The sequence below is a fragment of the Typha latifolia genome, chromosome 4 (genome assembly GCF_019914945.1).
Source record: "Typha latifolia isolate L0001 chromosome 4, TyphaL0001v2, whole genome shotgun sequence".
NCBI classification, from domain to species: Eukaryota; Viridiplantae; Streptophyta; class Magnoliopsida; order Poales; family Typhaceae; genus Typha; species Typha latifolia.
Window position 1 is genome coordinate 12,835,180 of NC_133089.1, and position 26,392 is coordinate 12,861,571.

General features: G+C 34.8%; 2 protein-coding genes across 3 annotated transcripts; both read right to left on the minus strand.

Annotated features, from left to right (window-relative positions):
- Positions 1-352: 352 nt before the first annotated feature.
- Positions 353-12,930, minus strand: LOC140787110 (N-terminal acetyltransferase B complex catalytic subunit NAA20). Of its 2 annotated transcripts, XM_073135881.1 has the most exons (6): positions 12,795-12,930; positions 12,523-12,613; positions 6,835-6,967; positions 1,476-1,545; positions 718-778; positions 353-655 (listed from the first exon to the last, which is right to left on the minus strand). In XM_073135881.1, exons 1-6 carry the CDS (start codon positions 12,870-12,872, stop codon positions 564-566), a joined length of 525 nt encoding a protein of 174 aa, XP_072991982.1. In that variant the 5' UTR covers positions 12,873-12,930; the 3' UTR covers positions 353-563. The 2 variants fall into 2 exon arrangements, with proteins under 2 accessions (XP_072991982.1, XP_072991981.1); XM_073135880.1 differs by lacking the exons at positions 353-655; positions 718-778 and having other exon boundaries at positions 890-1,545.
- Positions 12,931-13,809: 879 nt separating this feature from the next.
- Positions 13,810-18,865, minus strand: LOC140786311 (linoleate 9S-lipoxygenase 6-like). Its single transcript, XM_073134634.1, has 8 exons — positions 18,607-18,865; positions 18,195-18,484; positions 17,288-17,531; positions 15,991-16,332; positions 15,710-15,903; positions 15,305-15,612; positions 14,942-15,205; positions 13,810-14,818 (listed from the first exon to the last, which is right to left on the minus strand). Exons 1-8 carry the CDS (start codon positions 18,803-18,805, stop codon positions 14,065-14,067), a joined length of 2,595 nt encoding a protein of 864 aa, XP_072990735.1. The 5' UTR covers positions 18,806-18,865; the 3' UTR covers positions 13,810-14,064.
- Positions 18,866-26,392: the final 7,527 nt, after the last annotated feature.

Sequence of the window (26,392 nt, forward strand, 5' to 3'; positions counted from 1 at the left end):
ACTCCACAGGAATTCTGCCAACTTACCAAAGGAAGCTTGAGTTAGGGCTGCCGACGAGGGAGGGGGGACGAGACCGGGTTGCTGCTGCCCGTCCAGACTATCGAGGTCTATGGCGGCCGACACAAGCTGGGTGAGCTATCGGAGTACTCCCATCTTGGCCGGCCCACTTCTTCCATTTTCCACCTCCAACTTAGAACAAAGCTCTCCCAACTATACATATTTCCTATTTATTTTTCAACATTTTATCATATCAGATATAATTATTACCGACGACAAGTATTTCTCAAGAAGTTAAAACTCGTAGGCAATTAATGATGCTCATTTTTGTCATTATATTTTTGAGAACAAGAGATCTCACAAATAGTTTTTATATCCCAAGAAAAATTGTACACAAGTGCATTGCCAATTGGACGCTTATATCAGTTGCACTTTGTTTTCAATGCCTTCCTTCTCTTGGCAATGAAGTAGAGGGCCAAACTCGATACAAATTCGTAGTTCAAAGCTATAAATATCGGCAAATATGAAGAATACTATAGAAATGGATGCGACTTGGAAGATTTAGATCAATCGTACTCGAGTTCATCGGGTGTAATCGGTCTTTTGAGTGGTACTATGGATTTCTTATCAACATCCTGTGACAACGCCTTCCTCATATCTGCAACAATAAGGGCCCATAAGAAGAGAACAAGCATAATAACTGATAGTGGAGTAACTTACCTAATCCATCTTCTTCCCCAGAGTAATATCGTAACACTCTTCGATAAACCACATAGCCAAGCTGTAGTTAAACAGCTCAGAAAATAACAATGGAAATTTTTAGACAAGTCTAATTGATACAAAGCAAAAGCATATTAGAAAAAGAAAAAGAAAAAGATATTCTATCCAGTACCTGTCATAACAACTGCAGAAAAAGATGACTGAACTAACAATACCACTATAGCAACCTTTTAGTTTGAAATACTATTGGCAATAGTCCCACTGGATTACAAATGTCACCAGCTTCTGAGTCATTAACTGGTCCCACGGTTTAAGCCAATTCAGGTCTCAGAAGTAGTATCAAGTGACCATGATGCCAACCATTACTGAAGTGTATTCTTAAAAGTATCCTAAACACAAGTTGTGGTTGTGGCCCTTCACCTTACCGACCTTTATTGAGTTCTAATAATATAATCCTCTTGACAGATTGAAAGAGTGTTACTTTCAGGTGTGCATAAAGTAAGTGGTCCCAGGCACTGTAGGAACATCGGCAGATGCCATGCAAAACCTCGGAAAATATCTATTTATTAGGCAGTAGATTTACACCCATCCTCTATGTGTATCAAAAATATGTCAAGAGTCGATCCGAAAACCCAAGGCACAATCATGATGCCTAGATCTGTCACAGCATATTGGTCTGAACATCTCATCATTAAACATATGTACACCAATAAGGAGAAAAGTTGTAAGTTAATAAGTAAAGTTGGCAGAAAGCATACCTTTTCATACATCTTTATGGCCGGCATGTTGGATGCTCTGACAAAGAGATCCACAAAGTAAGCCTTATCCCTGAAAAGGACAAGCATTTTTTATTTTTTTTCAGTGCAAGAGGGAAAGAAATCATCACACACACCCACGACAGCAATATCCTAGAGGATCCATGATAACTGCAGATTCAGTCTCAATTAATCTCAAACTTCAGTATCAGAATCATTAGAGCAAAGACTGAGAACATGTAAACTCTGACAAGAAGATGGAAAAGTGGATATAATGCATTCAATGGGAATGTAAAGTAATTTAAAGAACTATTAGAAAGAAAAAGAAAGTAAACCCATGATCACTGAGAAATAGAAAAGGATATCATAGTTATGCTAAGAAATAAAGTAGCAGGCCCTTGGATCATTTAGCGAGGTGCATGGGTTATATTTAGTTCTAGCCAAGTAGTTGACTAATAAGATCATGCTTTTTAAATGCGAGAACAAAGTATATGAGTTTACAGCATAATCAAATAGCAAAACTTAAAACAATTACAAAGGATGACATAAATTACAATTTGTCACAGAAGCTATGGTTATACACCATATGATAAATTTTCTGCATGTGACATCTCCACTATAGAGTTCACCATTTTGTAATAATTTATCTCATTAACTTAACAAGGCATCAGCACAAATAATATATCTGGTTCTGCTTATAGATACAATGTCTCAACATGTTTGTGCTAGAAGAAATGCTATCCATCACAAAAGTATAACCTTTTTTTCATCTATGTAAACCTTAAAGAAGAAGAATTAAAAAGTGAGAAATCAAATATTGAATGGACTGATCATTGACACCATAAACTGTCACGAAGGAAATATGAACATCGTAGAGCTCTTGCAGGCCATTAGGTTTGATGTAATTGAAGATGCTACATTTATTGATATAGAATATTATATGAAAATCATTTTCTTGGTTAAGAATTTCAATTGTAGTATTTCCAAGTGCCAGACTAGATCCATATGCAGTATTTTGATATCCACACAAACTGAATGGATGTCAAAGAACAGTTTCTCAATCTCAAGTGAGAAAGAAAGATGAATTTAAGGTTGTTGCTTGTGCTAGTATCTAGTTGGAAGTAGTAGATGTACCATCCTCGAATAGATCTAAGCGCAACAATTGGGTCAGGTCATAATAATACAAACACGAATATGACTCTTTTATTTAACGGATTGAAATATCTAAATATGAACACAACTCGTTTATTAAATAAGTTACACTACTCATAAATGAGTTATTGGGTAGCACAAGTTACTCAAGTCATATAAGTTATTCAAGTTAAAAATAGAATTATTCGAGTTATTTATTCAAATAATAAATAGATTTTTTTAGTTTATAAATTAGTTTTTTCGTGTTATAAATGGGTTAGTCAGATCATAAAAGAATTATCGTATCATAAATATGTTATTTTGTCTTAAATAAGTTATCATGTCATAAATGGGTTGGTGAGTCAATTCATAAACAGATTAACTGAATTGAGATACTAAACACGAACATGGCCTATTTAATAGTCGGGACCAGCGAGTCAACACATTTATAATTCGAATACACTAGATATAAATCCGTTTAAAAGCTGTGTTACCATATCGAATTATCAATTCAAGTCAATTTTTGCCACCTAAAGACATCAAACCAAGCGACCTCTTGCAGCTTCTTTATTTGACTAGCTAATCGAACACTATCAATTGTAAGATGGTTAATGCACAACGCCTGCTGAAGTATGAGTTACTCTAATATCCATAGGATAAAATGATGAAATATTAATCTGGTACTTGTGCGAACAAACTACTAAGTGAACTAACACTAATAGGCTAATCACTCTCAGATAACACCAAAAAAAAAAAAAAAAACTTTCTCTGAATTATTGGCGACTACTCCATCTCCTTCAATGTATGCTGAAGCTCATTTGTGCTGATTTGATGCATTGATCACTTAGTAATAGATAACCTTGATATATGATGTAGCATTTCAAACATGAACTAGCTAGAGTGATCAACAACAAAAAGTTGCAACAGAGGGCCATTCAAAAAGGTTGATTTGACTTAATGGGTTTAATATGAATATCCCCTACATCTTTGGTTACCCCTATAAATGATTTGCTAACCTGGTTGATTTATTAAATTTAAGTTAACCAAAAAATAACCTAAAATAACTAGAAACAAACTAACAAGTGTAACTAATGATCAATGTGAAAAAAGTATGCTTCCTTGCCTACTTTGTGGTCATCGAGAGTCCTAAAATCTCGTTTACTTTAGAAATAATATCAATTTTAGAAAAGATATTCCTCTTTATTATTTCTAAAATGAGATTTTTATTTCAGAAATAACTATTCTTGTTTTTACTTGTATTCTGAAATAAGAATATAATAATTACTTTTGATGTGATATAAAGTGAAGAAAAAGATGAAAAAAAAGTGCTTTTATTTTTTATAAAATTATCATGAGTACCCTTTGATTTGATATAAAGTAGATTGATGTGATAAATATCAAAGAAAAATTGGTAATTGAGTTAATGTGTGTTATAAAATGTAATTTTGATAAATAATATTTGTATTTTAAAATGTGGTTATTACAGTGTTAATTTGTTACTCTGAAATAAAGAGTTATATTCTTAAATAAGAAAAAAGTTATTCCCGAAACGAACGGACTAAGTGTCTTAAAGAGGGGAAGGAGGCAAGTAAAATGGATAGTTAGATATATGGTCCAAGTTGCAAGCTTTTACACAATAGACTTTTGCTGCTTGCCTACAGTCAGTGAGTACATCAACTTATGCCAAGTGTTAGCAACAATATGCTGCAGTGTATACCATGAATCATGACAAAATTGCTAGCAGGCAGCAACAAGATGTTGTATAAGTTATTTGAAACAAAAAAAGAGTAAATCTTATGGCTGGATCGAGAAGCCATGTTATAATATTCAATTCTTGTTGATGAATTGATTCGATAGATCATATGAGGCATCTAGGTGATAAAGCAGCATGTTAAATACCATGAAAAGTAAAAAATCTAAATAAGTAGAAATATTGGCTATTTACGAGCCAAAATCTAAATCCTTTTCTGCAAATTTTGATGCCTTAACGTGCTATTTCATCTCACTAAGGAAAAGGTAAGAGCAATTAATATGCTTCTTGATATTCCATGCATTAAATGATGTCTGATGCTTCAAGGTTATCAGTTAAAGCTTTACCAACTTCCAAGTGCTTAAACTTACTAAATAAAACTGAATGGATAAGTTGAAAACATGAAGATAGCTTATATCAGGGAGGAACTATGATATAGTTGCTTGATTGATATATAAATGGATGGCTAAATATTCAATACTTGCAATGCCAAAAGAAAGAAGTCAAGGAACGTGGACAAGTACATGGTAGACAAGATCAAGTATAAACTCTTTGATATTTAAACATGTTGAAAGTTTTGGATTATTAATAAAATTACAACAAAGCACACAAATTGCACCATTCAAATAAAGAAAATGCAGTCTAAACGAAATTTATGACCCAGAGAAGAAACTAGTATATTAGCACCTCAGGAAAGAATGGAAAAAAGAGGATGAGATAGGCCAAAGAAGATCAGAAATAACCAAGCAAAGTCTCTTTTACCAACTTAGGCCTTCGGTGGGTAATCTGCAAGGCCTTGTTTGGTTTGAGGCTAAGCCCCAAACTCAATTAGTTAGTCTCATTTTTTTAACTTAATTTTTTGGAGAGTAAACCTGATTGGATATGAAAAAGATAAAAAGATGTTGATTATTGAACCAGTTTAGAAGTCTCTGAATCAGTTCAAGAGAGACCCCTAAACTCAAAGCAAACAAAACCCAAGATTCCAAATTACCCATGCCTGACAGACAGCAAGTATAGGTCGATGCAAATCAAATACAAGTTGGAATCATGATAAAGAAATTTGCCATTGTTGGAGTCTGAAAGTGACTAAACAGGAGAAACTTGAAGGACCATTAGCCCTTAGCTTATCAAGCTTTCCTCGCAGTATCACCTAATAGAATGTCAATACAAGTAAGGCAACCTTTATTCCCAATTATTCTCTAGATCCATGAATGATTATGCTATCTTCCAATGATCGTGCTATTAAATAAATATTTAATACATATTTTGTAAGCTCCCTAGGATATCATCGTCTTAATGGATGGTGGCCAGATAAGACAATCATGTAATTTACAATTATAGAGCTCTCCCAGAGAAGACAGACAGCAACAAAAATCCGATTGGTAAGTAAAAATATGTTGAATCAAATTTGCCATCGGAATAGGATGTGTGTAGACACACTTTTACCGAATACAGATTATATAATGATATTTGTACAAATGATTCATTTCAAATTGAAGCCTTACAAGGAAAATAAGAAAACACAGAGGCAGGTGGTGCAATCCCAGAATCCTAGAGAGACAGAGAGATACTAGATAACAAATGCAATAGGAAAGATTTTTTATCTGATGTTGAAATATTCAATAATAAGGATTCTCTTGGAGAAGTAATACCAGGCCAGCATGCCTGCCACTCATTTCTAAAACTGTTATTTCAGGCAGATATTCAGAAATTGGACACTCTTACAGTGTTTTTAGTAGCACCCATAGAAAACAGGAGTGTGTTCCAATTTTTGAAAAGAAGAAAATAACTTTCGCATGAAGTGGGAATTTTTTTTTCTTAGATAACTATGTCTAGTCAAGTGATTCTTAGATAACTCATGCAAGAAATTATGAATATGAAAACCTAAACAATTGAAGAATAGTGGGAAAAGATATGACATTTAAAAAAATAACAAAGAAACAACCTTTGACAATTAAAATAATAATAATAATAATATCTCCTCTACGGAGCATGGAAAAGATATGACATACAGATATGTCACATCAGTGATATATCAATAGAACAAGCAATAGTAGAGCAGGATAAAATAGAAGTGTCGTTTCTCTTATTATGAGTACATTACACATGGCAATCATCATTATTCCAAAATCTATTGAGCATAATATTTTAGATGTGCCCCAAGCATATTCAATCCAAACTTTTTAAGAGAAGTGAAACTAGGAAGAAAATCCAATGAGAAAACAAAAGTTATCCACATGTTAACAACATCAGATACAAACACAACTAAATCAGTTTACTCCTTCATGATCTCCTAGATATCTCAATCAAAACTAGTGATTCTGCAACTCTATGTTATAGTAGGATACAGGAAGCAATTAAATTTCCTATTTCAAGGTAGTAAGACAATGGTAAATAACTTAATATTTCAATATTAGATGACATAAAATAGTAATGGAACTTCTAATGAACAATAGTTAAATGGCCAAGCAGTAAGCTTACATCTTGTCACTAATTTCTTCCAGCAAGTTCATGAGTTTATTGGCTAACTTCTGTCTCCGATATTCTGGGGCAACAGTTACTGCAGTAACATGGCCATGCCAAGATTCACCTTGCCCTTCAACTTTACCCATAACTGTAACAAATACATTTGCCCATTCAACATGTTTAGCAAGTCAAGGTCAATCAAATAGTAGAAGTAAATTCTGCAGATTTTCTGGGACACAAAGAAAGTTCAACGTGTAATTTTAAAAATGTAGAACACCAACAACAAATAATTTCTCAACTTTGTAGGATTGTGAAACATATCGACATGGCAATCAAGTGAAAGAAGAAGCAACAAGTTGTACCATAATAAACTGCTTGGCAAATGGATAACAAAACATAGAGAACTAAAGAATATACCACAATAAAAAGAGACAGATTGACACTTAAAAAATGGAGGGTTAAAATCATTCATACTATTAAAATGATGGTACCAAGCTAATCATAAGTTGTGTTCTTCCTTATGTCATGCTTATCATAAACAATACTTATTTCAGTTATCTATCAAAATTATTCATCTTACAAAGGTATGTTTACGTATACATCATGTTAGATTTTATTTCTACTTATATAATTAACAAATTATGTTTCAAACATAAGTTTTATTCATGTATCATGTTTAGATTTTATGTATAAACATATGTACAAGTTATGAAATATTTGATGAAAAATACTGAAGTGGAAGATTAATTTTAAAATCAAAGTGTTTGAAATGATTTTAAAATCGTCATTAAAATGCTCAAATGGTGTCGTGACAATTGGAGTAGTATGAAAAAATATTAAAAGGTATATGAATGACTACTCTGCATTCAACTGTCCACTATAAAGTTCGAATGCACCGAAGCAGCTGTTCGAATTTACAGAGAAACATTTTTAACCGTTCGAATGCACTTTAGCCATTGGAAGATACAGAGACTCGAGTCAGGTCGTTCGAATGGGGTGAACTTGCATTCAAACGGGGTCACGAATCTTCATAAAATCTGCTACATCATGAAATTTGTTTGGAGATCTTTATGTCTTATCTCTAAAAAATATTTACCTTATATTTATGAAAATATTTATTTTATCTCTAAGAGAATCGATGAAGAATGTTTGAAGGAATATTACATCTTATTTTTAAGAAGTATATAAAATGGTTTAATCTAATCTTAGAGAGTAAGTCATCGATAATTATTTGGAGATTATCTTTTAGAGGTCATTGAAGATCATTTCTTAGCTTTAGATGGAATGTGTTGAATTGTTTTCATCTTAACGTATCTACATTAAATATAAAAAACTATGTCTCGAAGATCATTGAGACAGAAGGATCAACATCGAGAGTCATTGAGGTTTAGAAACTTATCACAAAAAGTAATGTATCGTGGGGTCAAGCAAGAATGATTGGTATATTGAGCTGTGGAAATCGGCGAGTGATCTGTAAGCATCTTGTTAACTGCTACGAGTTTTATTGATTGATTTTGATCTGAGTTTAAATTCGTAGTTTTTTACCTGATTAGGTTTTTCAACGTAAAAACTTTTGAGTTTGCGATTTTCTTTCACACGCTACTTTTCACATATTATTATTAATAGCGTGTGATATATCTAGCGTGTGATATATCTCATCTCATAGGATATTTATTACGTTTTTTTTTCATTTGGTATCTTAGCATACCTATTAGTGATGGTAAATGCTACAAGCAAATTTAATTTCCATATCTAATCATGTCATGGATTCTCGTATCAAAGACACCGGTTGTTCCGACCTTGGTTGGGCAAACATGTATAGCGGCACGTGCAATGCTAAGCCAGTGGTAGATTGAATTCTTTTAGTACTAGATTAGGTTAGGGTACTAAATTGAAGTCTTTTTGTACTAGATATTAATATAACATATACAATTTCTCATAGAAAATGATAGATGGTAGATGCACTCAATAAAGCAACAACTAGATCCCGATATGATGATCAAGCACCAATAAGCAAATGGGGTACTGAAATAGCTCGATTGTCATGACCAACATACCAAGTAAACTTTGACACATTTTCTATTGGCACAACTCTTGGCTGCAATGCTAGTCTAATCCTCCAAACTCCACATGTGAAATCTACGACACTTTGGCCCTTTTTGGAGTTGAGCAAACCAAATGTATAAAGGTGCTAGAGTTAAAAAAGATAAATATAGCAATCGATAGAATATGACTACATCCATCAGAAGTCAATTCTTATTTATTGGAGAGAGTTAAATAGTTAATAAACTAGAAAAGCATTAACTATGTAATACTTGTGTCCTGTAAGTTGTAACATATGACAATTTTGCTTGCACTTTTTCTGTACAGAACACACAACCTAAACTACATAACATTCATACATCTAAATTTTTACAACCATAAAAACAAAAAGTGAACTAGAATATATTAACCAATACCAACCAAGATAGCTTATGTAAAAGAACAGAAGGAAGGAAAAGAGAATTTGCACCAGCTGCCAAACAGATAAGAATAGATCAAACATGTATTGTCAAGTCAAGGCATGGCATTGGCATAGCCTGAAAACATATGCCAATGCCATGCCTTGACTGGGACAGCTTAGCATGCCCATGCATTAAGGTTTAGGGTTTTTGAGGACCTAGATGTAATAGATGCATTTTAACATAAAGATACACTGATGAGTTAATACCAATTTGATGTTAATGCTTGCTCTCTAATCCATATAACCATCTTTTGCCAGCATAATGTCAATTGCGCCCATCTATTCTTCCAAAAATGTTCCTCATATTCAATATTGTGAGTATCATGATTGGAATCAGGACCATGATCTGCCATACAAAAATAAAACAATCCCTATCGAGCATTTCGATATCGAACTAGCCTTTTATTATGTAAACGTTTCAAACATTATTTTAAAATACAAGAAAAATCCTTAAAAAATAAAAAATAGATATAAAATATAGATTACCCAACATGATGTTTAAGAACTAAAAAATATTATTTTCTCTATCTCTATCTATCTGCCACGCCTCACACTCTCTTACACTCTCCTTCCTCATATCTCTCTACCATGTCTCTCACTTCATTTGTCACTCACTTCAGAAAAAGAATTCTCCTTTTCCCTTGTCTCGCACTCTCTCTCCCTTTCTCTCATAGTTAGAAGTCTCGGTTTCGGTTTTAATTCGGCTTGGTTGAAAAAACAAAACATTTTAGTCAGTTTTTATGGTTTTGATTCTAGTTTTGTTGTATCAATTTTGAAATACTTTTGATAAATAATCTTCTTTATCTTATTTTTCAATGCATCACACAAAATCTAATAGCATTTAAAACAATGAGGTTGATATTTATTAGGTATAAATTGGATTCAAGTCAAATCCAGCTTAGAATTTAAAAGATACACTAAAAAATTATTATTAGGGTTGTTTTTTGTCAGATCCAAGTTATGGGGGTAGTTTCAAATTGGATAGACCCAAAATGTGAAATGTTTAGACGAAATATCCCAGTTTCGGTTGAAACTTGATGCTATCTCTCTCTCTCTCTCTTAGTGTCTTTCTCTCTATTTCTCCCTCGCACACTCCCTCTCGAAGTGAGTACTTAGTCGAGTTTATTAGAGTGCGATGTAGCTGCATCTATCAGAGAGGCATTTGCCAGACGTCTACTTCAACGGGTTTGCATTGGAGGAATTCACCAGGGTGGACTGCTAGTGTATAGAGAGAGAAGGTATGTGGAAGCTGGAGGAACATAGGAGCATCATCAATTGATATCCCAAGTTCAGTTTTGGTTTGGATCCAAGTGGATCCGACCTATTTCACTAACCCAAAGCAGGCAGTATTGATTGATTCGACCAAATTTGCTCCAATAATGATTAGGAACGATCGATATCTCACCAAAACCAATTAATAGACTGGTTTTCGGGTGGGATCTCAATCAATTGAAATTGGGAACCTTTGTCATATTTTATCTTAAATTCAATGAAGTTTGTACAAAGTGAAACATAGAAGAGTAGAACTTGTGGAACCACCCTAAAATGATCATCACTTCTGTTTTATATTTCTAATTTTCAACAAACTCTTTTCCCAAATTCAATATTTTACTACAAATTAAAGGAACTCGTAAGGGTGACCTACAAAGCGTGAATTTACATGATCTATCTCCTCCTTCCACCAAAAAGGGAGGTCCTTTATGAAGGTATGAAAACTTCCTTCTTACTGTTGGAAGGGTAATTTGTCTTCTCCTTTTCTTTCCATAGACCTCCTCCCTAAGTGTTTAACTGTTATATTGTGTGGTGTAAAGTTTAAACTAAAAAATAATTACCGAATATTAGATCCTACCATTCTAATAATCACTCTGATGTGATTCGGATCACACCGAGTCGTCTCGAGCATAAATACACCCTATGGGAGTCTATTCTTATTTTGTTTTAATTGTTTTCTTCAGAAAAATAAGAATTCTGTACGTCGCGTTCTAACGTGGGAGGCTCGCGTTCGAATGCCCGCGTGCAAACGCCTACATAAGTTCGCATCGACAGCGAACGCGAAATGCGCGTTCGTACACGCTCGAACTTATTAATACGGTCGGCGAGAATTCATTATTTCTAGAGGTATTATTTATCATTTTGGCTTGTTAGGTTAGCCTCTTAAGATATGAATAGCAACCTAAAGGATCATGATGAATGAATATTGAGTTTTATCCCCTTTCCTTCCTCTCTATCCTAATCTTCCTTCCCTTTCTTTTAAGCTCTAGTCATGCGCCATTTCGACGTCGATGATCCTCTAACCTCCCTCGTCTGTCGAGTTCTCCCCTCCTCCTTGGGATCTCGACCCCTTCTCCCCCCTCATCATTATCCCCTAAACACCACAATCCATCCACACTATCGCCATTATCATCCCTCACCTCATCATCACCATCACCCGTCACTTCCACCATCACCATCACCCGTCACTTCCACCATCACCTCCGCTTTTACGTATTTTCATCCCAGTTGCAATTAGAATCTGCAAGGGGCGTACATACTAAAAATGTAGATCAAGAAGTTACGGATCGACCACTCCTAGTTTTGTAATTTTTCGTCTACGGTAGAATATCTGGTGAATATTTTCCCCCGACTGCGTAGACTGCTTTCTTGCATTCGATCCAGATCGAGTAGCGGACATCGAACCATAAGACGCTCTAAAATATAGAACGGAAAGAAATTATATAAGACTTCATTCATGAGGTTCTTCACAACTTACTCCAATGCATCAACCCAATGAAATGCTATTAGACACCTTAATATGCAACCTTTCCTAAGAACCTTAAATTCTCCCTAATGATCTTCTCCGACACATCTTCCAAGGGAACTTCTTAAACAAGCTTTTGCCATTATCAGCTTATCAAACTACGATGCAATCTCAAGCGTCAACAGCTTTCAAGAAAGCAGCACACAAATACAAATTTCGGCAGATGGAAAAAGAGAGTCCAAATGAAGAAGGCAAAGGGCAGTAAGGCTCCTTGTCACATAAATTCCAATAGGGTCTGTTTGAAAAGACACAGCGGTGCAATGAATTGAAATAAAAATAACGGCAACCCACCCTCCCTGTTCTCCAACATATTGGATGCAAGCCGCCTCTCAATCTCCCAGACAGTCACGAGTAATCATCCAAAATTGCAGGAAGTAAAGGGGTCAGGTGAAAAAGTGCTTACTGTAACCCATGATGCGGTTGCCGGGGCTCTCCGCGACATGGAAGTAGTCAGGCCAGCGAGCAAGGTACGTCATGTAGAACGACATGTTGAACTGATTCGTATACAGAGAGATGAAATATGCTTACCATGTCACAAAATTTGAAGAGAATCAAGAGGTCAAAGTGAAATAATAGTAATAATAATGGCCAGAAAAAAGAAAGAGAGGGGAAGTGGGGGAAGAGTGGAAGAGAGATTAAGAGAGAGAGAGAGAGAGAGAGAGAGAGAGAGCGTACGGTCTCGGTGAGGTGGTCGAGATTTACGGAGGCGAAGCGGAGGAGATCGTCGCAGCCGAACCTGCGTATGGTCGCCATTTCTGAGCCGAAGCTACGCCTCTCCACCGACCTCCTCAAATAACTTATAACTGGGGTAGTGGGGTGCGACTTTACCGAACAGATTTTGTAATTTAATTACAAGTACTTTTTTTTAATTTAATATAATTTTATTATAATAGAGGGCACATAATTTATATATTCTAATTCTATTATTATAAATTAAAATTTTAAATATAATTCAATTGTAAACGCTCAAAGTTTATCCTTTACTCATGTTTACAGTTAGAAATTAAACACTGCAATTAAATTGTAAAACTTAATTAATATATTAAGTAATAATTTGTCTACATATATTATTTGACTACTCAAATAATTTAGTCAGAAAACTTACCCTTATAAATAGTGTATTTTGTGAAGAGATTGGAAGTTACTTTAATGGAGTAGAAAATTTGTTTTGATCCATGGATCAGATAAGAGAGAAAAAAATTTAAAAGACTGATTTATTCTTGAGAAGTGAAAGGGGTGATCAATACTTTCAGTCAATTTTATAGAAATATCATAGAATTTCAATTGTTAGATAAGGAGAGAGAATTAGATGTTAGTATTGACATGCTGAGTTATGGTCCAGAGAGAGGCTTGGACTTCTACCTAATAGCTTAAATTCCCCTTCATTCTCTCTCTAATTCTGTCAATTGAAGTGCCATTTGCTTAAACGTTATCTATTAACAAAGAATTCCAGTGCAAAGGTAAGGTTTTGTAACCCAGAAGGAGAGAGATGGACAAGAGGTAACATGAAGAGTAGGCGCAAAGGCCGCCCAATGGGTTTGGGAGGGAGGAGTATTTTAACAGATAAGTAATGGAAGGACTATTTTAACTATTTTTTAATAATTTGGAAGGGTCACTCAGTAAAAAATAAAAATAAAAATAATAAAAAATAAAAAACAAGTGAGAGGATGAGAATAAAAAAGAACCACAGTTTTAGAGGGTGAAAGTGTATGTATCCCTTTTTATTCCATTCCCTCCATCTTTACCTCTTTACTACTACATTGACATACATATATATATATATATATATATATATGCCCAAGAAGAGAAAAGAGATACATTCTCGCAATGCCATGCAAGGCGATTTTATTTATCCGCAATCAAACTAAGGACATAAGCACATCAACCTTCATTTATTCGACTCCTCTCCATCTTACTAGTAATTACCTCTTCCCATCCATTCCAATCAAATGGAAACACTGTTAGGTATCCCCTTACCCGTGAGCCCAACTCCACTGGTTGGAAAGAGCAAGGTGTAAGGCATCTTAACCGGCCCATTCCTATTCTTGAGGCTCACATCCTTGTTCCTCTCGATAATATCATTCTCAACCTTACCCAACGTTGTCCTGAACTTCTCCAACGCCTGCAACGCCTTCTGGTCCGTAGTCCACTCCGGGCTATCCCTCTGCCCGAGGTAGACCTCGTCCGAGGAGTGCGTCGACAAGATCTCGATCAGCGACACGCCGAGAATGGTCTGTAGTTGGCTCGTGATGCTGGATAGGAACACCTTGTCGGGATTCTTCTCCAGCTCAGCGTACTCGGCCGTGCCGGGCTCTGGCATGAAACGCCGGCTTACGGTGGGGCGGTTGGGGAGGTAGCCGGCGTAGGGGTACTGGCCGAAGTTGACGGCGGCGTGGAGGGCGGAGGCCACCCAGATGATGGTGTTGCATGTGTGGGTGAGCTCCGAGACCGTCTGCATCTTGGGCCACCATGGCTCGTCCTTCTTGTCGCCGTGCCCGACCTCGCGCACTTCCTTCCACCACGCCTGCAGCTCCACGTCGGCCTGGACGGCGGCGTCGGTGGGGTAGTAGATCGCGCAGTAGTCGGTGACCCAGGTCTTGATTGCGAACCAAATTGAGAGGCCGTCGACGGCGTAGGGGTAGTCCTCGATCAGAAGACGAAGGTCGTCCGGACGTTCTGGGTTCCCCACCATGACTCCTCTGCAGCAATAGGCCAGATTTAGATACTCTCTCTCTCTTATCTCTTTGGCCAAAAAAAAAAAAAAAAACTCTGTTTCGTCACTTTGATGTGTTGTTAATTATATAGGACGATGGAGTCCATACCTTTTGATGAGATCGGCGGGAAGGCCTTGTTCCATGAAGTTCCAGCTCTTGTAGACCTTGGAAGACATCTCCATGGCGTACTTAGAAGGAAAGACCGTCAACTCGAGGATGCCGCCGGCGTTGATCAATGTCTGACGAGCCAAGGCGTTGATGTTCATCGTGTCACGGTAGTGCGGGCTCAGAAGCTTGTAGATCGGATGGAGTTGGCTCAGTTGCCGGTTCGTCGCGATCACGAATGGCTCCATCGTCGCATGGGTATTCAACCTATAATTTTTATTTAAAAAAAATCATATATCTACAAATAATTGTGAGATAGATTATGAGTGGAATCTGTTACTTATATATATATATATATATATATACCAGTGGCTGATGAGCTGGTGGACGCCGGAGTCGTTGACGGTGGCGTAGGCCTTGGCCAACTGCCAAAGGGATTCATCCACCCCTGTCTGAGATGGAGTGAAGACTTTGCTCACTGCACCATGCTGTTCTCCGTCCGGGTGTGGCAGGCTGAGCTCAATCGCCAAGGGCTTGAGAGTGGAGTCATCTTGCAAAAACAGCACGGTTCTGGTTGCATATATCTTGTTGGAAGTAGTAGTGTTTATGCGGTTCAGGTATGGAATCAAGGTGTCATGGTGATCCAAGATGAAGAGTCTCTTATCCTCCAAAGCCTACACAAACATGGGTGATTCGAAGTTATATAAGCAATATAAAAGCAACTTCAAATCAATTCACTTACAGCTAACTGAATTCGTTTATGAAATATACCTTATCAACAGTTCGACCACCTAAGTTCTTCTCAATCTGAGCTGCTGTTATTGTGCTGTTCTGGTTGCCATACAAGCTCGAATCAAGTTTGCTCTTCGGAGGGAATTCCTCCAGTCGTCGGATGATCAAAGGATTCACGCCGGCGAGCATTTCTCGCGCGAATTCTTCGTCGGTTCTCCAAGCCCATTCATCCTCTACAAATTCAAACAAAATTAAAATCACCAGTGTACTACTAATGCATGCTTATGTTCTTGAAACATGGATAGTAATTAATTAATTACTTTGGATGACTTGAGGCTTGGGGAGCTTGAGCAAGCGTTGGTTGCCTTCAGTGCGTAGCAGTTCCTTGATCATCTCAAAAGGGATTTTTTCTCTGAGCTCGTTAAGGAGGGGGATATTTGGAACAGGGAAGCCTCCCTCGTAGAGCTTAAGGATGTCCTCGAAGGAGTCGAATTCGTTAGGGGTGCCATTGAAAATTCCATCAAGGATGGGGAGAACGGACTGGGCCAGAGCTTTGATGGCGTAGGTGAGGAAGTCGGCCATCTTCAGGTGTCCAAATCGCTCATCTCGAGGCACGTAGATGTCCAAGCTCAGCAATGGAAGTCGGCTCTCCGAGTTGGGATCTGTTCTCCAAGGAGTAAACACGGCGCAGTATTAGATAATAATTGCCGATTTTTCTAACTTATGACAAGATTAGTTTGAGGGAAGGGTCAAAGTTAAGTTGGTCGGACGATACGTTGATATCCAAATATCCAATACGAATTCATATCCGATTTTCTTGGATAATCTATAAAAATAAAATAATAGTATTTAAAACAATAATGGTATATTTACGTAGTTTCAAATATTTTGAAAATACGTGCTATTAAATCTATTTTTATTTTTTCCATAAATCTATAATCTACTTTTAATAGTTCTTAAGCAAAAAAATATGGTTTAATCTGAACATAATATAAAATATATATATATATATATATAATAGTATAGTAGATTAGTTTTTTAATATAAAAAAGTCTTAAGAGTTCTAGTTTGGTCCAAAACTTGAGTCAGTAGCCATGTTTCTTTTCAAGTTGCAAGATAGGACAGTCCATGCCAATCTTGTCCTCCTAAGGGATACATAAGTCAATCAAATTAATTTGTGTTATATTATGACTTTTTGATCAAGATGTAGTCATGGTTTTTGTGCATCTTTTGGTTTCACATCTCACAATTATAAAATGATTAGATCTATTGTCTTATGTGATAAAACACAACTCTGGAATTTAAAATTTTAAGGTATAGTAAACTAGTTAAAAATAAAAATAAAGTCTAAATGGTCCTAGTAGACATGTTTCTTTTCAAGTTGCAAGATAGGACAGTCAGTCCATTCACAAGACAACCAAATTAATTTGTATTATATTATGACTTTTTGATCAAGATGTAGTCATGCTTTTTGTGCATCTTTTGATTTCAGATCTCACAATTATTGAACAATAAAAAAAAATACTGGATATGAATTGTTTTTCAGTATATATATTATAATAGGTCTAGTAGGTTATACTTCTCGGATAAGAATGGTTATAGGAAGATGATATATACCTTTCTTGGAGGCCGGTCGGCCGGTCTTTCCACGCCGAGGGTACGGGTATTCGGTAGATCCCCCGAGAACCGGTCGAGCCAGTGACGCCTTCTGATCAGGATTACCTAGGTCATTGTAGTATGCATAGTTATATACTCGGTCCCATTCTTGCAGCTGCCCTGAGACATAGTCTCCTTTGAGGTGATAAAGTTCATCTTCTCTGTATGGTAGCAGAGGACCTGGCGTGTTTGATTTTAGATAGGTCTGCAATAATTAATAATAAATTTTGTTAACAAAGACACTAAATTAATAATTATTATATATATATATATATATATGTATATATTTGGTCAATTACTCGGCCTCTTCAAACTTTGATACTTGCATGCGTTCTCCTGCATATTTGGCTTCATATTTACAAATTTTAATTATACATTAAGGATTTGCAGAATATAGACACTAATAAAAGAAGGGGATTTTAGGGTATATATATATATATATATATATATATATATATATATATAAGATATTTAAAGGGCGTAAAGAAGAAGACATTCTCTTTATGTATATATAACTAACTCCATTATACGTGATTAATCTTCAAATATTTAAAACGTCATCAGTTGAAAGGAAACTTCTTATAAGTAGATATACATAACCATTAGCATTTCTAATTTACTCGTTGGCCTCCACCAACCAGCCAGAGTATATGTTATATATATATATATATATATGACTGACTGGACTTTTGTACTTTTCTCAGAGAGTCAAAAAGATTCACTCGGAAAGAATAATCAACGCGTGCTTTAGACGCAAAGACTAAGTCTTAAATGCTGATAATAGAAGACGAAGACGAAGAAGAAGAGATGTAGATGTAGATGTAGATGTAGATGTAGATGTAGATGTTAAAATGAATATACTACTCACACTGTTGGCGAAGAAGATGCGATCGTACTTGTACTTCTCCACCGGATAAACCCAAGAGTTGCAGACGAAGTGCATTCTTCCCTTGCCGGGGAAATTCTCTATAGTGATGGTCTTCAGGAAGAACTCGGAGGAGTGGTGGTTCTTCACTATGATCGCCCCTGGAATCCCCTGCTTCTCCTCCCAACGGAACGTCAAACTGTACTTCGACTCGCCGGCGGCGATCGCCTTCAAGATCGACACGTAGTTCTCCAAGTACGCCGGTGGTCCTACCACTCCTCGGTTCCCGTTATCTGCATCAAAACACAAAACAAAAAAGCTGATCACCTCTTTGCCTCTTCTCATGCCCTGTTTAAATTAGATAGAATAAACCAATCATGGGCATCGGCGGAGGAGGGTGGGCGGGCTTTCTTACTGGGGTCGCCGACGGTGGCGCTGACGAGCTGGAGGGAGATGCCCTGGCCGAGGAGCTCGCCGATGTTGTCGATCACGTTGGCGCCGAAGTCATTGAAATCGAGGACATTTTTCTTCATCAAGACCACCGTCGCCTTGACCGGCACGGTGCCCTTAATTCCTCCGATGACATTGCCGACAATATTGCCGATGCCAATCATATTTCTCTCCCTAGCTAATTAAACTTTGCAGAAGGAGTAATAAGAAGAAGGATGGATGAGTAATATAGAGATGGTAGGGGGGGCTATTTATAATGCTAGTAAGTGATGCTCTTCTATTTTTATATCCATGTAGATATATTATTTTTTTTAAAAAAAACCCTACTCGGATAGATATTAATTAATCCTTTCGTGCTATCCACGTGATATTTAATTTAGTGCAAACTTCTGTACTTATCACGTGACAATTGTCCCATGTTTGTTCCCACTTCCCATATATATATATATATATATATATATTGAGGTTAAAATATATTTTATAATCTTGCACTTATATTTAAAAAATATTTTAAACTGAGTCCTTATACTTATTAATCATTTGACGATATTATCTAAAAAATTTGCGTATTTTGTACGGCAAATATGAACGAGTATTTTGATTATTTTAACAGAAATTAAAATGTTTATTTTAATAATAAATTTAGAGAAGAGTTTTTAAAATGGAGGGAACACGTTACCTCATCTGGAAGGATATATAGTGAGACTTTTTATAGGATTATTTATGACGAGTAATGAATGCGGAAGGTGAGGAGGTGTTACCGATGGTGGAAAGTGAAAAAGGAAAGTGACAATTCTACTTTGTTTATGGATCACTTTCTAGGAGAGTGATAAATTTATGGAAGGCGAATGGTTTGTTATATGTCTCATTCTATAATTAATTACAGAAAATTGTATATGATACCCTAGATTTTGAATATATGATGAATAAAGTATGTTTTATTATTCTGAAATAACTTAGAGATAAATTAAACACTGATATTTAATAAAGTAAGAGTTAAAATTAAGCTTCTAAAACAGTATTCAAATATTGAATCCAAAAAATTAATGGATTCAAAGTTACTGTTGTTTAATTTTTAAACTGGATTGAATAACGCTAAAATAACTCAAATACTCATATCATGTTTGTTAAAAAAAAATACAAATTTTTTAAAATAATGCAGCTAAATATTCGTACATTTTATATAATTGAGCCATGTTCTTGAAAAGATGAGGAGTTAAAACAAAAGGTAATGGAGGAGTTTAATCAAAAGGTTGAGAAGAAACAAACAAAAGGAGGGATACAGAGAGAATAATGGTGAAAAGAAGAGGACTATGTATATATAAGTAGGGAATTCCACAAGTAGGCTGGAAACGCAACAAAATTGGAAGTTAATAAAAGAAAATTGAGAAGTTTTATCTTTGAATGTTTGAATTAAGCAAGCAATTTGAGAGGCTAAAAAAAAAAATCTCAAGTTGCTTCTATTCCTGGGACACTTTTTTTTTATTTAAAAAAAACAATAAAAAGCATTGGAAGCAGCAATCATCATCAGAATAATTTATGTCAAGTTGGGGTTTATGCTTTATTAAATTATTAATGTTTAGGAACTTACCATAAAGTTTTTTTTTTTACTGTAGATGAGAGATATATTTTAATTAATAATAGACTTACAATCTTAGAGAGCTCTGCTAGTGCTAGGGTGCAGGTCCTTTCCTTATCTGGTCCCGACGACTTTCCACACTCTCGATTTGTCTCGTCCCAAGGGATTTTTACGGTGGCCACCATTTCACCTCCCTCATCACTGTCTTCTTCAAAGTTTCGATCGATCTTCGTCGGTCAGTGCTTTGTCCCCCATCCTTCTTCCTTCTAGCTTTATTTGTTATTCTCTAATTTCCACCTAATCCGTTGTCATAGATCTCCCCACCACCATCGGATTCGTTCCTCCCCATCCACCTCACCCTAGCCCGGCCTTTTGCTCCAGCTCTGTCGGGATCTGCTAGTCTCCACTGCCTCCACCGTCACCAACCTCCCTACCATCGGATTCGTCCCCCTCCTCCTAACACAGTATCTTCATCGCCATGCTACCCACACAGTATCTTCCTTGCCACAGTTGACTGTAGCCTTTCTCACTTCGCCGCTCCTCATCTTTGTTGTCCTTGATGCCTTGCCACATCATCCTCCCTTTGCTTCGACGATAGTTGTTGTCCATGCTGACCTTTATTTTCTTACTAGTTTCCTTGGGGTAACTAGATTGCTTCAAGATCCTCTCGGTTTATGTTAAAGCTACGATTAGTTAACTTTATATATGTATTATCGGTATTGTCTCATTTATATCTTGTTCACTCATTGAGCTTGATATTTGTTTCTTCATATTATGCCGGTAGATGGGCTGCTTTAAATATATATATATATATATATATATATATACAATCTTATATGAACAAGATGAACCAAAGTAGCAAGAATTGGTATACATTATTAACCCAAAAACCTTCTAGTAATTTGAGATTTTTATACAAGTATCAAGGCTTGCTTTAGTGGGATTGCCTTCTCTCCTATTTTGGATAGAAGAATAAGAGAAAAACTAAGATGAGGGAAATTGTCTTCTTTCCTGTTTGAATGAAATTTTTTAAGAGATTATCCTCTTTTTTCTTTTTTTTTCTCTTTTTAATCTCCTAATCTCTATATCCCAACACAGCTTCTCATGCTCTTCTATAATAATCGTTCTACCTCATTAAAAATTGGTACAATTTCTCTTGTTTTTGACCAAGCAAGAGGGTTGTAAATTGTTTTTGACTAAGTCCATAGTTTCAAGATAAGGTTCTTCTACAATAATCTTCCTACCTCATTAAAAATTGGTACAAAAAATCTTAAGATGAGGAAAGACTAAACTTCTAGCTGGCAAACCCACCTACTTTGTTCCTCCTTGTCAAACTAAATAAATAAATAAATAAAAATCCTTATCTGTGAACAATTTATTCATTTAGAGAGATCACGTTTTAATGAGTTTTGAACCAAAACACGCCTCCTTAGAATTATTTTTAATATAGTTTTAGTCCATTCATAATTTTTTTATTAAAAATAGTCTATTCTATCATATTACAAGTCAATCTCTTCAACAATTTTACCATTTATAAAAAGAGCCGAACAATTCAATACTTTATTAAAAGAAAAAAAAAATATTAAAGCATTGACTACTCATCATGTAAACTATCTAAATATCCAAACAACTCAATGGTTTCACTAAAGCAAGATAAAACACATCTCTTTCTTTCTTCCCATCATAATTTTTATTTTTAGACCTCTGTAATAGATAATATTTTATACCATTTTTTGGGTTAAAAAACTCAGTTTTAGTGGGATATTTTATGGGCTTGTGAGAAGTCGTAGCTACTTAAATTACCATGCATCCCACCTACTCCATGATCCACGAGGTGTGCTTGAGATAAGGATAGACTCCACTATTCTATTACATATATTATATATATATATATATATATATATATATATATATATATATATATATATATAATTTATACAAGACGTACAATTATTAAATTTGCAGATGTGACACGGTACGTGAAATTTAATAATATGTGACCACCAACCAGAAGGATAAGATTTGATTCCATATGATTTAAATCGTGTGCGTTTTTCTTTTTGGTTCTAAAATTATCACGTGCTTTTCTGGATCACGGACTAGGTATAGACTCAATTATTTTATTAGGTAGCACATTGATCACCCATCTGGGATAGTACCCCCCTCTAAAATCTAAATTTGATATTTATTTTGCTAATTAATTATGTGATTTGTTGTTGATAAAATTAAATAATTCTAGAGATATTATTCTTTTTACTATGTTTGACAAAGAGTTGGCCTAAAAGATAAAATTATTAAGTTGCATTTTAATAATATACATGTATATAATGTTAATTTAGAGGTGATTATTAACCTCTCTTGCGTTAAGACTTACGAGCGAGAGGATAGAAAGATAATATCCTCAAAAGAGAGTTACAATAGACCGCGAGGTCGTACTCTGTTCAGAATGTTCACCAATAGCAATGAATCAGGATTCCACGACCAAATGAGAGATGCTGCCACAAGTGTTGAACGATAACACCCAAAACAATTGGCAATAATATCAAGGTTTATTGGGACGGAAAAAAAAAAGAGGGGGAGGGAGGGGGACCGAGTCATATAGTACTCATAAATAAGTGCTATGGTTCAGTCCAAACTACCAGCAGTGGCTTCCAAATATTATTAAAGAAGGCCCCACATTTCACGATCGAAATTATAAGCGATAAGGTTGAGAAAGGTTATATATATAACTCTAAATACTATATATTTCACGTGTAAAATGCATCTCGAGATTCACGAGGGTGTTTCTGACGTTGGGTAAAAGGAAAAAAAGTAAGACGATGACGATGTCCAGATTCACGAGGTAGGGGACTAACTCTAAAGGGCAGTACGAATGAGAGAGACTGAGAAAAGGTAGGCATTCAATTGGTGAAGTAGATCATAGATGTTAGATTCGTTTATTTATCATCCAATAAAGTAGATTCCGCATGCTAATGAGGTCCCCGTGCACAATAAATTATCTATGCATGTCACCGATATTTTAGATAATTTCACTTGGATTATTTTCCACCAACATCTTATATATAAAATTAGTAAACCATATATATATATTTATATACATACCCTTCAAAACTTACCATTTTTGCCGGAATACTTTTCTAGTTTATGTTTTATAGCTATACGTTAGAATTTGAACCATTTAATTTTTAATAGATAAAAAAGGCAGAGATGTCTTTAATCAAGAGTAATGCATGCAAAACACAATTGAAGGGTTTTTTTTAAAAAAATCTTTGAAATGTATTAAAATTAAGTGTTGGTTAACTTTTATGAGTACCATGAAAGGAAGCAAAGATTTTTCAGATGTATCAATAAAAGAAATTAAGTATTTTGAGAGTCATGTGAATGTACAGATATCAACTTTAGAGGGATGTACAGGTAAATAAGAGATTTTAGAATGGTTATACATAAAAAAAAAATTCTATAGAAAAAAAAAATATTATTTAGATAAAAAACTCACTTGGTTTTTGATTTAATAAGTCCGGGTTACTTTCGGTTTCACTTGCAGCTTTTGTCTTACTTTTTTTTTTCTTCTAATTTTATCCTTTTTATTATTTAGTGTCTCATTAAATATTGACATGACACTATAAGAGAGAGAGAAATGATCGGTAATCATCATCTTTAACTTCTTCTTCTATCTCTTAATTCTTTATTTTTTATATAAATTTATAATCGCTCATTAATTAATAAAATAAGAGACTAATTAGAGATAGTTTAAAATGTGAATTTTTGTCAGAATTTTATACTTAAACTATGAATTCTTCATTTCGCCGTATATATATTTTGAATATGAAGAAACTATAAATAATAAAGTCAATCTAATATTACAAGTAAATTATAATATATACTTAAAAAATATAAATTATTGTCAGAATTTCATATTTAAACTACGAATTTCTTGTCAAATTTTTTGTTTCACTGTAGATAAATTTTAAATATGAAGAAATTCTATATACAAAAGTTCTAGATCATGATGTCATATCTTAAACTATCTCTAATTAATCTCTTTTTTATTAATTAAAAAAAGATTAGAGACTTGCATAAAAAAAGAAAGGATTAAGAGATAGAAAAAGGAGCACTAGAAGAAGAAGAATTAATGAAGTAGAAGATGAAGAAGAAAATTAGTACTGATCATTTCTCTCTTTTATAGTGTACCAATAATATTTAATAAGACACTAAACGACAGAAATAATAAAATTGAAAGAAAGAAAAAAAGCTTCAGGTACAAGAGAAATCGACTCGGTCTTGCAAAATCAAAAAAGAAATAGATTTTGGTTGCAAATAACGCTCACATTAGTGTCTTTTTTCTAACTTTTTTCAATCAAGTCATGTCATACATTGTACCTTATGCCGAGAAAGAATCCACATTCCAATATATTTGCAAATTGCTCCTCCTTTTCAATTATATTTGTAAAACCTTACTCTTAGCCCTGTTCACATGAGGAATAGTAATAGTTTTATTTCAAAATAAATCTTCTTATTCCGGTATAGTAAATAAATAACTTAGCTTCTCCTAATATATTAATTCATCATTTTCTCTCATCTTATTTTATAAAATATTTAAAAAATAATTGATAATAACCTATAATTACTATTATTGCTCATAGATTATACATCACTTAATTATACTACTCAACTACAATTGAGATTCATTTTCTCTCCTCTCTCTTTTCTTTCGATAAATAATTATGTCACATAAATACATATGATATTCGTACTATAACAAAATACAATTGCCAAGCACTGCATAGCTATATGTCCGCACTACCAAGCATTACATGGCTATATGTCCGATATCCGCACTATCACACACTACATCACTATATGTCTGCACTGTTATGCACTACATGAATATATATTTGCATTATCACTTATTACATAGTCATATGTCCGCATTGTCACTCACTACATAACTATATATCCGCACTACCATATATTTGTCCAAGTGCGGATATATAGAGCATTTCAAATCCCCATTGATAATAAAACATATTACTTTAAATCAAATCAAAAGTATTTTTATCATTTGGTATAAAACATCACCAATTCTCAGTACAAATTCACTATCTCTAATATTTTAATATCACTTTTATGTCATATTAAATATAATTATTATGCCTTATATTAATATTCAACTAAAAAATATAATAGCTTATACTGTCATTAGCTCTTTTTTTTCTAGTATTAAAAATTATAATACTTATTTTAGAATTTATCTTATTCCACAAGTTTTCATTGTATTTTTATTTTATTCTTGAGTGACCTACCCTTGTTTACAATGATCCAATACCATTTTATAGTGATATTGTAACAGAACCACCTAAAGGCATCATTTTTAATTAAAATTAAAGGTCATTATAGTTAATTTATTGAAATATATATGAATTAGCTTTTCGATTATGAGGCCATGAGGGGGTCAATTAGTATAATAAATAGATTTGCACCTTGCATATATCTTAAGTCATGAATTAAATCTTGAAAATAATCACTTTAAAAATTAAAACTTTAAAAACCGTTCTAGAAGATATCTTTGGAACAAAGTAACTCTTACAGAAATATAAATAAAATAATTCGCAAACACATGAGCTTTTCAACAAGCTAGGCATGGTAGTTAGGTTAGCATAAATTACATATGGTTGGGGGGTATAAATGAGCTGAGCATGAGCAAGATGGGCTTAGCTCAGCTTGTTTACTGAATTTTTCCGGTTCGAGCTCAACTCTTCTCCAACTTGATGAGGCTCAAGCTCAGGTCAACAACTCGATGGGAGAGCGGAAAAGGCAAATGGGAAAGGCAAATGTTGTCAGAGATGTTCTTCTCAAGGTAGGTGGTGCGCATCACAGCTGGGGATAAGGGAGAAGGTTTATTTGGGTTTGCAGTCGAAAAAGTGGAATAGATGGATGAGGTGGACGGATATCGATGAGGCGACATAGGTGATCTAGGTGGGAGGATTTGGGGGCCAAGCTTCTAGTTACTTATTAAAACAAAACCCATTTGATAATTTCCTAAAACAATACAAAAAATAAAGTATTTAAGAAGAAAAAAAAACTCAAAGGAACAGCGAAAAAAGAGAACTCACTTGAAATTAAGGTATTGTTCCATAGAGAAGAGGAGGAAGGGTACAATGGCAACCACGAG

Bases quoted from the DNA above. Each gene is read 5' to 3' on its own strand.
- LOC140787110 (XM_073135880.1), bottom strand. From the start codon at position 12,872: ATGGCGACCATACGCAGGTTCGGCTGCGACGATCTCCTCCGCTTCGCC. The intron at 12,614-12,794 runs GTACGCTCTCTC...TATACGAATCAG, and splicing joins TCGACCACCTCACCGAGACC to TTCAACATGTCGTTCTACAT. The intron at 1,546-6,834 runs GTAAGCTTACTG...TGTCCTTTTCAG, and splicing joins GAAGAAATTAGTGACAAGAT to GGATAAGGCTTACTTTGTGG.
- LOC140786311 (XM_073134634.1), bottom strand. From the start codon at position 18,805: ATGATTGGCATCGGCAATATTGTCGGCAATGTCATCGGAGGAATTAAG. The intron at 16,333-17,287 runs GTATATATCATC...CTTGGAGAACAG, and splicing joins CCGACCGGCCTCCAAGAAAG to ATCCCAACTCGGAGAGCCGA. The intron at 15,613-15,709 runs GTATATTTCATA...ATGTTTGTGTAG, and splicing joins GTGGTCGAACTGTTGATAAG to GCTTTGGAGGATAAGAGACT.